Source organism: Cavia porcellus, unplaced genomic scaffold (assembly GCF_034190915.1).
Source record: "Cavia porcellus strain 051 isolate PalLab524CR breed Dunkin Hartley unplaced genomic scaffold, mCavPor4.1 scaffold_1, whole genome shotgun sequence".
Taxonomy (NCBI): domain Eukaryota; kingdom Metazoa; phylum Chordata; class Mammalia; order Rodentia; family Caviidae; genus Cavia; species Cavia porcellus.
This window is the reverse complement of record NW_026947484.1, coordinates 181097890-181113507: the sequence shown is the minus strand read 5'-3', so window position 1 is coordinate 181113507 and position 15618 is coordinate 181097890. Positions and strand designations below refer to the sequence as shown.

At 41.2% G+C, this 15618-nt stretch overlaps 1 protein-coding gene across 7 annotated transcripts in view; it reads left to right on the top strand.

The window, feature by feature from the left end:
- Positions 1-14190, top strand: part of Znf462 (zinc finger protein 462) — a 133366-nt gene extending 119176 nt beyond the window's left edge. For 5 of the 7 annotated variants that reach the window (XM_013153458.3, XM_023565538.2, XM_003470913.5 and 2 more), the window contains exons 11-13: positions 4394-4526; positions 10331-10454; positions 11408-14190. In XM_013153458.3, coding sequence (XP_013008912.1) covers positions 4394-4526; positions 10331-10454; positions 11408-11615 — 465 coding nt within the window. In that variant the 3' untranslated portion in view covers positions 11616-14190. Of the gene's footprint in view, positions 1-4393; positions 4527-10330; positions 10490-11407 lie in introns of those variants that run through there. The other 2 variants (XM_023565537.2, XM_063224287.1) reach the window with 2 other exon arrangements.
- The last annotated feature ends 1428 nt before the right edge of the window (positions 14191-15618 follow it).

Below are 15618 nucleotides of genomic sequence, written 5' to 3'. Positions count from 1 at the left end.
TACAAGGATCAGCATACAGTTGTATAGGCTGAACAATTGCATGTTTAAGTAATCCACACTTCAGGGACGTGTCTACCTTCTTTTACCTATGAAACACTGCAAAGGGAGTTCAGATCTCAGACGCTGTGACTTGCATGCTTCTCCTTTCATCGCGGACCTTTTAGAAAAACAAGGTAATAAATTATTTTCCCTTCTGCAGCCAAAGAAGTGAAGTTTCTTTAGTCTAGCCACTATCACCAGGCCCAGGGAACACCGTGATTGTTTCAGAGCCAGCTGAATATGTAATAATATATTTGACTTTGACTTTTTAATTTCACATCTGGAATTAAAACAATATGAAAGAAAGGTTTGCATACAAAATAGTTCCTATTGGGCTTTTTGTTTGTTTGTTTTTTTCTTTTTCTTTCTTTCTCTTCTTTTCTTTTTTTTTTCTCCCGTACTGGGGTTTGAACACAAGAGCTTTGCACTGGGTCTACATCCCCGGCCATTTTTTTAGTTTGTATGGTTTTGAGGTGGTGGTGTTGTTTGAGACATGGTGTTGTAATGTAGTTCAGGATGGCCTTGAACTCAGTATGTACCCAAGGCTGGCTTCAAACCCCAGTGGTTCTCCTGTCTCGGCCTCGTAGGTGCTGGAATTACAGGTTTATTCCATGCCTAACTGAATTTTAAATTTTGAAACAATATTGCCCAGGCTGGTTTTGAGTTTGGGAGTCTCCCGCCCGCCCCTGCCTCCTAGAGTGCCTCACAATGCTTGGAGTGATACTTCTTTTTTTGTAGTGAAAAATTTAGAAGAAACCCAAGGTATATTTATGGAGGAATAGACAGGAAAATTGTAGAATAGCCACTTGATGAAATATAGTATAGCGGTTAAAAGTTATTTTGGGAGGTGTTATATTTATTCCTTGCAAAGAATAACAAAATCAGGAGATACACTTGTATATTTCAGAATGTCATAGAAATGATAATATAGTTGGAGAACAGGAATACAATATGTTAATTGGTTATTATGAATAAGAAGTTGAACTTTAGATTCCTTTCTGTTTTCCACCTTTTCTGTGTGAAGCTTTCTATGAGAAAAATAATAATGAAAACTTAAAATGTATGTAAAAATAAAACAAAGATATTCAAGGTGCAGCTACAAGATGCTAGCAGCACCCATTTTTATCTCCACACTGCTGGCTGGTGGAGATTTAGGGTCTGCTGCTGTGGAGCAGAGAGAAAGAAGCAGGACATAATTGATTTCTGATGGGGTGCTCTCCAAGGGGGCATGTGGGAACTGTGGAACCAAGAAAGGATATTAACTTGGGGTGGGAGGGCATGGGCCTGGGAGGTGTCCCAGATGAGGGGGCAGAGGCCAGGCAGGAAGCCTTGAGTCAACATGTAAAGGAGCATGACCGAGAGTTTCCAAAAGAAGCAGCAGAATGTGTGGAAGCAAACCTCAGGAGTGTGGCTTCTCCCGGGAACCTCAGGCGCGTGAGGAGGTGGGCAGGGGCCGGGGAAGCTGGGCTAAAGTGAGACAGTAGCCCGCTCTGGAAACAACAGTGTAAAAAAATGTGCATTTTATCCTCAAGCATAGACTGACATGAAGGGATTTAAATTTTAAAAAAAGAAGAAGGAAAAAAAACCCTTTTTGACCACACTGGAAAGATACAAGAAGAGATGCCAGTAGATGCCAGGAAACCACCAAGCAGGCGGCAATTGCACTAATGCAGGTGAAGATAATGATGGATTCAGAAATGTAGAAAGAGTCTTCCTTTTGTGTTCAGATTAAGGTTTGGATGACTGGTTTGCCTTTTAATGCCTTGCAAAACTTGTAGAAGTCTTAAGGATAAATTGCAGGGTAGCCCAAGATGTACTTCATGGGAATCTCAGACACTATTGTGAAGGAACATAGAATCCAAAATGTGAACAGTTTTCTGGTGATGGGATGATGGCTATGGGAAAATGGACAGATACTGTTCTCAAAAAGAATCGCAGAAGGATGGGGAAAAAATAACATTTGGTTTGGTGACAATTCCTTCTGTCACTGTAAGCTTGATGAGAAGCGGGAGCTCCGATAAGAACCAGGGTCGGCACTGAGCAAACCGCAGGGAGATCGTGCTGGGCAGATGAATGAATCAATGAATGTGTGAATGACTGCATGAATGAATACAGCTGGATTAAAGCTGCACAGGGGTTGTCTTTTCGCTTTCTTGGTTTCGCTGTTTCTGTTTCCTGAAAACCACTTCTCATTCCCTGTCTTTCCTACATAGTTACAGGATCCCTGGTTACTCAAGGTGGGAATGAAGTGAACAAGGGGTCCCCAAAAGAGTCCTTCTAAGGACTGCTCACTTAAAGTTGTGTTTCTTCAATATAAACTAGAATTAGGCAAATTGGAAGCAACCTTATATGCTTTTCCTGAAAAATTAACAAGGCAGAATACTTCTATTAAAATATTTGTCATAAATTCAGTTTGGTTAAAAGGAAGGTTTTGTGGCCAAACACAGCTTCATAAATATGTATTTATAATGTTTGTTATAAGCATTTGCAAATGCCAAAGTTAGAAAAGACCCACATTCCCAGAAAAGGAAAGGAAATAAAATCGGGGGAGGTGGGAACTTATGTTTCAGGTACAATGCTAACGTGGAAGACATGTATTGAGTCGAGAGTGATTGCAGTGAACCCTGAACTAGAATTTGCTTCTGCCTGATTTCAAAGCGTATGTTCCTTGTGCTAATTCATTTTGCTTTCGTGCCTTTAAAAAAAAAAAAAAGTCATACAGGTCTGTAGAGTTGAAGACTAGTAGGTAAAATGCTCTTTAGCAAACTCTTGGAGGCTGTTGCTGTGGACTTAGAAAAAACAGAAGTAAAGATTGTGAACTTGAACTCTTCTTCCTCCTTCTCACTTTATTAATTTTTAAAAACTTCTTTACGTACACAAAGAGAGAAGTCACCTTTCCTAAGTGAATCGCATTGAGATTGATAGAGACATCCAGTCGTGACTTGTTTTCAGAGTCAGCTAATTCTGTGGATCCCCTTCTGATAGACACAGCGATGTATCCTTGCTTCTGTTTTAAAAGAGCATGTTTTCCTGAGTTCTTTCCCTCCTCTTCGGTGGACCTAGATGATGTTGTTGGGACAATCTTAAGCCATTTCGCAGGATGTCTGTTGGCCCTGATAACTCTGAGTCTCTTTTACATTTGTCACAGCCAGTGATGGTGTTCCCATCTGCCAGGCATATGGAATTGGTGGTGCTCAGCAAATCTTTGTTCCAGTCTGGTCCCTGAGACTATTTTGGAAGTGTCTTGTAAATTCTCTCCTTCGTCTCCTGTGCTCATTACGCTCTGTCCCTACCATAGAAGCCATGCAAATCTGCCTTGGAATCTAATTCATGATGTCTGCCTTCCCTCTTAACTGACCTGCCAGCTTCTGGAGGCCAGAACCAAGTCTCATTTTATCCTTGCTAGGCACTTCCCTGCCCCCCAAGAAGGGAGGCACAGTGCTCTCCACGGAGGAGTAGCCTGCCCTTGTTTATGGCTTCAGCCTCCGCTTGTCAATCCTGATCATTTTATTATGCAACTGGAGAGATTCTAAAAGTGGGCTAAGAGAAGGTGAATATTGTGCTATCATTGATCTGATAACTCAAAACAGAATCTCATTAAAAACTTTTCTTTGTGTGGCTTTTTGTTTTCTTGAGTGAGATTTTAAAGAAAAGTTAGAATCCCACATTAATCTAACCACATCTTATAAAATAAAGAACTAACCATAGTTAATGCTGTTAAGGGGCTTTTAAAGGGGCAAGTCATTTCTGTTTTTCTCTGATAATACAAGCCGTGATAAATACTCTGTGGAAAGTTTCAAATATAGTACTTAAACTAACAGCCATGGTATTATCTTCCATCTAAACTAGAGTAAGAGTGAAATCAGTATCAGGGTCCCTAAACTGGGGCAGCCCACAACCCCTGACCGAGAAGGTTCATGGCAAAGAAGGTTGTGATTCTTACTACCAGAGGGCAGGACACTTGCAGAGTTTCTTTATTCCCGGTTTATGAAGTTTGGGTAGTTTATGAAAATCACACCTTTGACTTCAACACAGAAAATATTGATTGGATACCTACTCTGTACCTTAGGCTTCAATGCATTTGGCCTTCTGTTGCTCGTGCTATCTCTCAACAATGTTGGTGTGGAAGGTCCCGTGTTACCAGTTCCAGTGAAAACGGTGCTTTTGGGAACAGAGGGCCCACCTGTCTCTGAGAGTCACAATGAAGAAGTCGACTTCTTAAGCACCTGAGTTGTTTAATCTGGGTTCCAAAACAGAGTCACAGGAAAATGATGTTGGAAAGGTCTCCGCAGGGAGCACCTCGTTCAATCCACGGTTCATTATCCCATCATTTGTTTGTTTGGATCTTTTTCAGGTGAGCCGTAACTTTGAGTTGGTTGGCAGAGTTAACTTGGACCAGCTGGAACAGATGAAAGAGAAAATGGAGAGCTCCAGCAGTGATGATGAGGACAAGGAAGAAGAAATGAACAGCAAGGCTGAAGACAGAGGTTAGTCTCCTCCTGCTCTCTGAGTCCCAGATGGCATCCACCACATTGTGGGGAGACAGAAGGGAGGCAGGAGGTCGCTGTGGGAGTAACAGAAGGAATGATCCTTCTTAGCTAAGTAGCAGAACAGACTGTCTTAAGAAACATCAGGGGCCGTCTCTTTGTAAACTATTACCAGCTCTAGGAACTCCAAGGAAAACAGACATTTTCTCACTAATTATAGATATATGGGTATTTTTAAAATATATGGCAGTAATTTGTTTTTAAAAAGGTAAACTAGTGTCTCTTCAGAATGAGGACAGACGGACTGCAGATGAATGACACTGAGGCTGCTGAGGACTGAGAATACACTTGGAATTAAGCACTCATTTAAAATGACGATTGTTGGGACTGCAGAGGGTGTCTGCAAAGAGCCCGAGCTCTCCCCTTTTGCCCTCCTGCGAGGCCCTACCCTTCCATAGCCCTTTGGAACTTTTCCTTGTGTAGGGAGAAAGAGAGACCGTGCTCTTCATTCCATCATGTATTTTAGAATACCCTGGAGAAGGTTCCATGGGCCTTTTGAACTACCTTTACCAACTTCTTGCAAGTCTAAAATTAGTTCAAAATAAAAGATTTCAAAAATATACTTGGTTATAGGCACTTAAAGTGTGTGGGGTTTTTTTGCATTGTTCGATGTGGACTATTGCAGAAATTCCCAGACGATACACATCAGGTTATAGGTTGGGAGGTGTTGCTTTATTATTACAGATGTATTAAAAGCCTATGGATAAAAAGAGAAGTAAACATTATTGATCATTCTAGTGATGAGAAAACCAGTATTAGCTGTTACTTCTGAGTATCATGACCCACCACGTTCAGTGTGGGTGGCCCTTACTTATAACATTTTTTCTTTAATCTCACGTAATTGTCTGAATTTGGTGCCCACTGCTGCTGTGTGCTAGCTGTAGGACTTCGGATAATTTACTTTCTTGTGCATTCATCATTCATAAAATTATAATGACATCTTGACCTGCCTCCTAAGATTGCAATATGCCTATATTTTATGGCTTTACATATAACTTTAGATACAGGGCTTTGGTATTAACATTTAATTTGTTTTTAATTTATTATAAATTGTATGTAGTTATTGTGTACAACATGGTATTCTGAAACATTGTGGAGTTACTAAATTTAACTATTTAACAGATGTATTAAATCATATACTTATTGATAATGAAAACACTTAAAGTGTATTCTTAGCAAATTTCAAGTATACAGTGTGTTGTCCCTAATAGGTGCCATGCTATACAGTAGATCAGTTGAACTTACATTTCCTGTCTAACTAAGAATTGGTATCCTTTGATCCATATCCCACCAGTTCCCCAACCTCTGCTTTTGGTGATCACCATTATAGTCTCTGCTTCTGAGTCTAACCTTTTGAAATTACACATATGAGAGAGATCGTTCAATAGCTCTCTTTTTGTAGTTGGTTTGTTTCCTTTTGTATTATATTCCTTAGATTTATGCGAATTGTCACAAATGACAGGGCTTCACTCCCCAGGCTAAATAATTCGAGCGTGTGTATACATCACAATTTCTTTATCCATTCATCCGTTGAAGAATGCACAGGTTAATTCTGCATCTCAGCTATTGTGGATGAGCTTCAGTGCCCTTGGGAATGAAGATATTTCTTGCACCCACTCATTCCATGTTCTCTGCATTTAAATCTAGCAGTGGGATTGCTGGGTTATATAGCAGTTCCAATTTTCACTTTCTGAGAAACTTTCATATTGTCTTCTTAATGACTATTCTAATTTGTATATTTCCTTCTAATTACTGATGTTGAACATTTTTATGTGTCTGCTGGTTAGTTTTATATCTTCTTTTGAGAAATGTCCTTTCAGAGCCCCTGTCCTTTTTCTTTCTGGATTGTTTATTTACTGGATTGTTTACTGAGTTCTTTGACTTCCTTATATATTTTAGATTTCAACCTATTATGTATGATTTATGAATATTTTCTCCTGTTTGGTAGATACTCTCTTCATTCTGTGATCTTCTGTTTTTAGTTTGATGTAGTACCATATCTGTCATTATTTTAGTTGCTTATGTTACACATAAGGTCATATCCGAAAGATCACTGAACAGACTGGGGTCCTAAAGCTTTCCCCCTGTTTTCCTCCAGTAGGTTTACAGTGTCAGGCACTATATTTGTAGGTCTTTTGAGTTGTTTTTTTTAATTTTACATTAAGTGTCTGGTTTCATTCTTCTTCATGCATGTTATACAGTTCAACATTTATGAAGGGACTATCATTTTTCATTGTGTTCTTGGTAGCTTTTTCAAGAATCATTTGACTGTAAATATGTGAATTTATTTCTGAACTCTATGCTGTTGCATTGGCCTGCGTGTCTATTTTTATACCAGTACCATGCTGTGTTGATTGCCTTAACTTTGTAGTAGATTTTAGTCAAGTAGTGGGATGTTAGCCAGCCATGAGGGTGTATGTCTGTAATCCTAGCACTTCCAGAGGCTGAGACAAGAGGATTCTTGTGAGTTGGAAGCCAGCCTGAATTGCATAGTGACACCTTGTCTTAACAAACAAAAAAGTAGTATGATACTTTCAACTTCAGTTTTATTCAAGATTTGGGGAAGGGGTCTTGTTGGTTCCATTACAAAGATTAAATGGGTACTTTCAAAGCATGCATGAGGTCCTGAGTTCTTTCTCTAGAACTGCAAATAAATAAATAAATATATATATTTGTGCCGGGATCACAGGCATGTGCCACCACCCTCAGCAAGACTTCTTATACTGCGGACCACTTTCCCAAGCCCTCAGGAGTGGAATGTACTTTATTTTAGGGGATTTGGCTCTGAAATTGTGGCTTCAGCGGCCTTTGGGACCTCATTTAACACACACTTTTAAAAGCAGAATGTCTTTTATTATTTCTCCTGCTTGCTCAATCTGCAAGCCTATTTGGTGAACTGTTTCCTATGACTTTCCCTAGTCCCTTTCCTGACCTGTACTCAGCCCTGTCACTGACAGCCAGGATAGAGGTTGGTGGTTTTGTAAACTGGGGGTCCATTTGGCATTTGAGCTTCTGAGCAACACAGACATCAGGTCTTGCTCAGCCAATGTGCTGACAGCCAATGTGTGCTAGCTCCTCAAAAAATCCATGCTTGTGGTAACCTGAAAAATACACAAGGAAATCCAACCCTCATTGTATTGGGGATTGTTCTTTACAGTAGCACATTTATTATTAGGGTCTGTATTGACCCATTTCTTAGAAGAACAATGGTTGTGATCACCGAAGCATGACTTTCTCTTTCTTCTTCTTTTTAAACCTTTTCACAAATATGTTCTTGACAATGAATTCATAACATCTGCTCACTGTTACAAGAGTACTCCAGGAGAATATGCATCTGACAGAGGGTACAAAAGCTTCTTTTTTTTCATGGTTCTTGGTGGCCCTGCTGTTGCTCTTCAGGAAATAATTTATTCTTCATTGGATATTATGACTCTTAAATGTCTGAAGCAGAGTGCACATTATTTTAGAGATTAGGAACATTACAAGGCAGAAACCTCTTTTATTCTCCCTTTCCTGTGACTACAACAAATGCGGGAAATTAGAAAAGATGGCAGCTGAGATGTGTGTGGGACACAGGGCCTATTTTCCCCGCTTGGGGGCTTGGCCTCCTCATCCGGCTTTGCTGTGTCAGGCCAAATGGGCATAACTGGAAAGAACTCCATGGTCTCTGCTCTCACTGAAGAGCAGCACGCGCGTGCATGAGCCTTGAGCCCGTGGAGAAAACACTGGAGGGAGAAGTGTGTCTTCTCCCAGGGGGTGCAGGATTCCCCCCACTTACTTCCAGACATGTCCCTGGGAATTCACAAGCCTAACTTTCCTTTCCCCCTTATCCAGTTTTCAGAAAACCCGGCCTCCTTTGTCCCTCCTCCTTTGAATAGACCTAGAATGAATTTTCCACCATTTCAGTAGATTCTTGCCAAGAAGAAGCAGCAGCAGACAATAGCCCCGGGGTGTTTTCGCCAAACCCTCTGGCTTCTAGGAGTAGTGCAGCTCTCAGGCTGAAGAAGAGCCATTTGAAGTGTGACAGGTAATGAGTGGCCTCCCTTTGAGGATGAAACTTAGCATGTGCCTGGAAAGAATAGATGACTGGTTTCATATTTCCCAAGGGTAAGCGAGCCAGGGTACCAGGAACATTCTCCCTGTTGTCAATTTAGACTTTCATCAGACACCCTCAATTTAGGGAGGTCAGAGCCTTGCAGCTACCCTGTTCCCCAGCCCCCTCTCCAAACGCCAGGGCCAGCAGAGGACTCAGCACGAACATACGGCAGGGCCTGCCTGGGAAGCTCAGAGGGAATTTGAAAGAGGAGAAACCAGGCATGCAGAAATCAAAATGCACCCTAACAGAATCCTGTCCACCCCACCCCCTCTCATTATGCCACTGGGGAGGAGTCAGGAAGGCATTCTGTTGATTTCTTGCCCAAGATAATCCCTGCTAAGGAATTAATGCGCAGAGCAGATGGTGCTGTCTCATTTCCAATGAAAAGAATCAAGGAAGATAGTCTGTGCAATTATTTTTAATGGCTTGTATGGTGATCTTCTTAATTTGTGAGAAAATGTTTCATCTTTTGTGAAAACTGGCCCCGTTCACACAGCTTTTTGTGCTGAAGATTAAGGTGTCACCGAGCCCTTATCCTGTTAGTGTCATCCTGTGGATTTTATGAGATGGGGTATTTCAATCAGGAGACCTCTTCCCGTCACACCTTATATGTATGGGCCTTGAGCGGTTGCACATGTAAAGCTGGTCAGTGTTTCCCTAAGCGCTGCACTCATTTGACAGGGTGGCCGCAGGACCATCGTCCAGTCCTGCTGTTACTATCTCATGAAGACTTCGCCCTCTGTGGTCTAATGAAAGACATATGGGCTTGGGACTTAGGTGAACACAAAGGCCATATAAGCGATCAGCTTTGAGTTGCCAGGAGGTGTGGCCTGAAAACAATTAGCCAGCCCGTCTACACTAGGCAGACCCCTACCATTGCCCAGCACCAGGGAAGAAACAAAGCAGCCAGGTCAATACTGGATGCTGACTACAGACCCATGAAGAAAATCCTGCACAGCCCCGCACTCCTGCGTGCCACTGATTGAAGAGAAGATGTCAGGCAGCTGGCCAGGACCCCTTACTGGCCAGGCAGACGTTTTTGCATACCAGTTGTACAGACCACAGTCACACAAAGTTCTTTGCTTTTAGATCTCACTCAGGGTTCTTACCCACTCTGAGAGGTGTTGATGGTATCCATAACAGGGGATCCCAGTCTTGAGGCTCTGGTCCCACTTGGAACAAGCAGAACCCCTGATGTCCACACTGACTTAACTGGGTGCTGTTGTGTAGCCTATATTCTTTTTACTAAGTAAAAATAAACCTGTGTCATGTAGAAATCAAATAGATGCCAAACTATGAGGCACTGACAGAAAACATACCAAAGGGAAAGAAAGGTTAAATAGGAAAAAAGGAAAGCTCAGATGTCTTAAGAATAAGCAGATGTGGCTCATCTGGCCAGGAGGAGCCCAATTACTTGTGACAACAGTTAGAAAAATGGGGAAGCGTGGGACGTGGGACGTGGGACCAGAACAGTTCTAGGTGGCTACTGGAGGAATGCGTCTCGGGGGAACTCTAGAGTAAGGGTTCTGGAAAGCACATTCCCTCCCTGGCTTCCAGGTAAGGAAGGAGGCAGGACCAGTGAGCATGGCCTTGTGTCTTCCTCCAAGTCCCCCAGCACACAGTTAACACCTGCACCTTCTCTTTGCAGAGCTGATGAGATTTTCTGACCATGGGGCTGCTATTAACCCTGAGAAGCGTTTTCCGTGTGAATTCTGTGGACGGGCATTTTCACAGGGCTCTGAGTGGGAAAGACACGTGCTGAGACACGGCATGTAAGTCAGGCCATCCCAGAACGCCTGGGTCCAAGGTGAGAGGGGAGGAGGGAGGTCAGGCTTCTCATTTGGCTCCCCTGACACTGCGAAGACCTGGCTGCATCTGCTTAGGTGGAAAGGCAGTCGGGTAGAAGGGGTCAGGTTTTCCTGTGGGTTTTTAAAGCCTCAGCCAGATGAGGGAAGCCATTAATGGATGACAAATGTCTTACAAGCCCACACGCACAAGTAGAGGTCAGTCTAGCCTGTGTCTGTTTAGTTTCCATTAGTGTGCCATTCTATTAGAGAACATGAGTCAAGACTTCCATTCCCCAAGTGTCCATGAATACGCCTGTGCCCTGTCCCAGGTAGGTGATAGCTGGCCTCTCAGACACCTTTCAGATCCTTAAACACAAAACCATTCGCTCACCAAGGCACTAAGAGAAGCCTGCGTTCAGCCATTTCTGCAGAAAATTCCTCAAAACTTCAGTTGTCTAGGCTTCCAAGAATACAACTAAGCTTCTCAAGATACAAGTTTCATCTTTGCGATTTTTATTCTTTGTTTCTGTGATTTGTTTCTGGACCTTTCCAATAAATCTTCAGTACCCCAGCTGCTCTTTTCACCTGCAGAGAGCCTATCCTCTGATGAATTAGAATGTGACAGTTTTCCTGTTCCACCTCTCATGACTCAGTAGAGGACATGGCATAAGATGGTTACATTAATCTAGAAACAAACACAGTATAATCAAAACAATTGGTGGTGTTGTTGTTGTCTTTAAAACTCTGCAGAAATACATGACCTACCCAGGCAGAGGGTGTACATCACTGGCAGTTTATTCTTCCATCCGTAGCATTTTTTCCGATGAAACCCCCAGAAGCTTGTTAGAATCAGGGAAATAAGAGCAGCCTCTTTTTTTGTTGTTTAATTCATAAAAGCATATTCACTCATTTGTCCCTTCCGTCAATGTTCATGGCAGGTCATTGAATGACACCAAGCAAGTGATCAGAGAAGAAATCCACCCGAAAGAGATGGTGGAGGACAGTCTCACCATGCCCTCCATAGAGGAAAAGGAAGACGATGAGCCGATCGGGATAGACTTTTCCCTCAGAAACGAAACAGTAGCCATCTGTGTAGTAGCTGCCGACAAATCTCTCCTGGAGAATGCAGAGGCCAAAAAAGAATAAAGAGTTTGGTGAAATTCTTAAGCCGTACTTGAACCGTGATGAAAAAGTGGGGAGGGCCAGCATGGGCTGAGAAGGGAGGGACAGTAAAGAGAAGACGGAACAAAGCTGCTTTTTAGGACTGAACAATCTATTTTCAAAGCACTGGTACCTGTGTGAGTGAGTATGTAAATTAAAAGTTATTTAAATGGTTGGGATATGTGGCTCCTTTTCCATCACTACATCTTTCCTTCCGGATCTTCACGCGGACGCTTCCTTTGCGCGGATGTGGAAGCGCCCCACGTGGGCACGGTGCGCCCCGCTTGGCGGTCCTGGACGGTGTGTGCAAATCGAAGCTCCGGGGACAGCGGAAGACCTCGCCTAGGGGAACAACTTTGGGACGCATACCTTTCGGTGCGTTTTTCTAGTTTTAATACCTTAAGCTTTTTCAAGACCTAACTGCAGCCGCTTTGGGAAAAAATAAATAAATAAAATAAAAACAGAAAACAAACAAACTGCTTTTCATAAAACAGTCACCTGTTTCCTAGTACCTCAAACTTAACCAAGGGAATTCTCTGCGTCTGTCAGTACTACCTGTCGTCCTGTGGTTAAATGTAGAGAGAACTGCTGGGCAAGATGGTGAATGGAGAAAAAAAAAGAGTTTTAAAGAAAGGAACACAAATTGTGCTTAAAATCCCCACGTGGGTTTTATTTCTTAAAATACTGTGATTTTTTTAATTATTTTAGTAAAAAACAAAACAAAAAAAAGAAACAGACTTTAATTATTAGACAACTGTTTGTGAATTGTCATCCTTTATTCCAGGTAAGCTGTTTATTAGTGTTCAACTATAATTTAGAGTTTGGTAGATTCATGTGCGCTAATTTTAAGATGATTGTGGAGTTTTGTTTGCCACGTTTTATTTTCTATGATTCGAGTGTTACAAACACAGCACAATTCAGTTTTTCATACCAATTGTTTTTTGTGTGTGCGTTATTGTTTTGATTTGGGGGGCAAGGGAGATTTAGTTTTTTGTGAATAGGAATGTTTTTATTTTAAACATGGAAATAACAAAGAAGTTAACTTTTTTTTTTTTTAAATTTTTTATTTAACTAAAGAACCAAACTTTCCGCACAGCTATGCAGCTTGTGGGCCAGACGAAGAGGTCCTCTTCACCGTTTTGTTACTTGTCAAATTTACACATTATCCGTCTCACACCAAGTTCTGTTAGGATGGGCTGGCTTTTGTGTGTGATTCTAAACTGTGTGTTTTTGTTTGCATTGTGTTTTACAAGGGGTTCTCACTTATTTCAGGGGGTGAGGGGATATGCTAGAATCCCATCCCTTTGGCGAGAATGGAAAAGAAATTACATATATCCTATGAGGAGCCTGGAGAACTACCTTTTTTTTTTTTTTTTTTAAATCTAGCTGCCAGCTGCTCTGTTTTCCCATATTAGCTTTTTCTGGAAGGAGCAGCTTAGACTAAATCTATGTCTACATTTATAATATGTTCTGATTGTGAACAAAGGGTTTCATTCCAAAAAGTAGGAAAGAACTTTTCTTGAAGCCTAGGTTTTAGAAGCCTGACTGCGTGTGTGCTTGGATGTATGTGTGTGTGTGCATGTGTATGTGTGTGAGTGTGAGTCCTTCGGTTTTCATGTTTTGTTTTGTTGTTTTGTTTTTTAACTTGGAAGGGTTGGGGGAGGGGGGAGGGGTCGCGGGAAGGGGGATTGCTGAGATAACAGTGTCCCACACAGCTTCAAATAGAACCCATGGGAAGGTGTTGCATTTGTGGAGTAAGTGCTTACTTGAAAAGCATGTTGTTCTTTTATATATATATTTTTTTTTTGCAGTTAAGAATTTTTGTTTGTAGGACATTTAATTTAATTTTTTTCTAGGGATGGGGCCATCATGTGGAAACCAGAAAATGGGGAAAGTGTGAATTATCTAGACAAAGATCCATTTTGTGTCCATATTTGTTTTTAATTGGCCTCATTTCAAATGTATTAAACAGTTCCATACCTGGATTGGGTGTTTGTAATAGTTACCAAAAAAAAAAACAAACAAAAAGGAAGAAAAAGGAAAAAAAAAAAAAGAAAATAATTGTGACATGCTTTTATCACTACATTATTTTTCAAATAACATGTAAATATTGTAATCCATTGGATTTTGTTTTGCTAACCTGTTAATAAAAATATGGGACCATTATCCTTTTAACAAGGCTAGAATGTCATTTTTTTTTTTTTCTTTTTCAAACATATACCTGATATTTTGTGGCCGCACATTTTGGACGCATTATTATAATTCTGTTGACTGTAATGACATAGAATTTACAACATTTTCGTTGTTTAATTTATACAGAGGACATTTTTTTCAGAGCTTGAGCGAAGAAGATAAATAGCAAAATAATAACCTATTGACTCCAATAATCAGCATTTCCCAATACTTGATGAAAGATGGGGAAATCCTGAGTCCTTGAAGCCAAGGGTTTAAAAACAAAACAAAAAAATGAATAAAACCCACAAGTAGGTTATTCAAGTTGTTTGCAACATACATTTTGTAATGAAATGTGAGAAATTAATAAAGAATTTTTTCACATGTGTCTATGTGCATCTGTTGTAAATCATTGACGATGTGAGTGCAGAGGGGAAATGTGGAAATGATGCAGCACTAGCTTTCAATGAATGTGTATAAGAGGTAATTCAAGCCAGGGAGTCTACACAGGTGTGCGAAGCAAAAGTAAAATTAAAGTGAGGTGTGAGCTTGGATTTTAAGTTAGTGCAGTATTCCTACATCATGTATTCATCATCAACTGGGAGCGTTTCATGGAGGGGGTGCTTTCCAGCAAAAAATGTGAAAGTGACGCATGATGTTTCTGGGGAAAAGGGGAAGAGCCAGGCCCTAAATATCATCTGGAGATGCTTGAGTCCATGAGCATAGTCACTTTAACTCCCCAGTGACGGCCACTGACAGCTCATGTCCAGGTTAGTCTCACCTTATGAAAGTCTGAGCCTCAGACTACTCTTGCTGTGCATCCTGCCCCAAGCTAACCCCATTCACATATGTTTTGAGCTGTCCTGTTGCAAATCAAAGGAAAAATTAGTAGTCATGAAACAGAGGAATCGGTGAAAGTCACTAGCATTGTTAACCACAGCTGATTTATACTGTCTCCCTCCATTGATGTTGGGGGAACAGTTCGTGGTAATTCCTCCACAGTTTATTCTAGAAATCTGGTTCTTACACTTCCTCATCTCATGGATTCCCTGCACCAAAAGGAAGCTGTTAGAAAACTAAGACTGTTAAGAGACTAACAAGACTGTGTATACAGTAAGTAAAATTAGGTAAATGAGGACCCAAATGGAAAATGAGGTTGGAGTAGCAAAGGACTGAGTGGACTAAAGCAGCTTCCATTAGGCTGCACGTAAGCGACATGTTTGGATCTGAGCTTGAGTAGTAAGCAAGACTGTAAAAAGGGGTGGCATCAATTTGTAGGAACCACATTGTTGCTAACTTTGATCAATGGTCAGCCTTTTCTAGGACTGTATTAGCTCTCCCATTACTAGTACCGAATACCCAACTCAGCAATTTAAGAGGCGAGGTTTTCATTTGAAGGGCTCAATCCATGCTTGACTGGTTCTGAGTAGAAGAGGGAGGAGTAAAAACTGCTTAGTTCCTGGTGGCCAGGAAACTGTTAAGATGAGGCCAGGGACCAACCAGATGGAGATTTGGAGGTCATGCCTCTGACACACCCCAAAAAGTGCTTTATCAATTCTTTAGGCAACTCCAAGCAAGTTAAGTTGACATATAAGTTTAACTGTCAAAGAAGCAAGTTGAGAAATTTTTCATGTAATTCTATAAAGGAGAGAGAGAGTCACTTTAATGGGCTTCCTTGTAAAACAGCTCTTCTCTCATGGTCTCCATCAAACATGAAGAATGTCTTTAACTGACTTTGTTTAATACACGCTCATGCTTTGTTTTATGTAGAAGGGATGGAATGTATAGATATATTAGTCATAGTGGGGGCTATAAG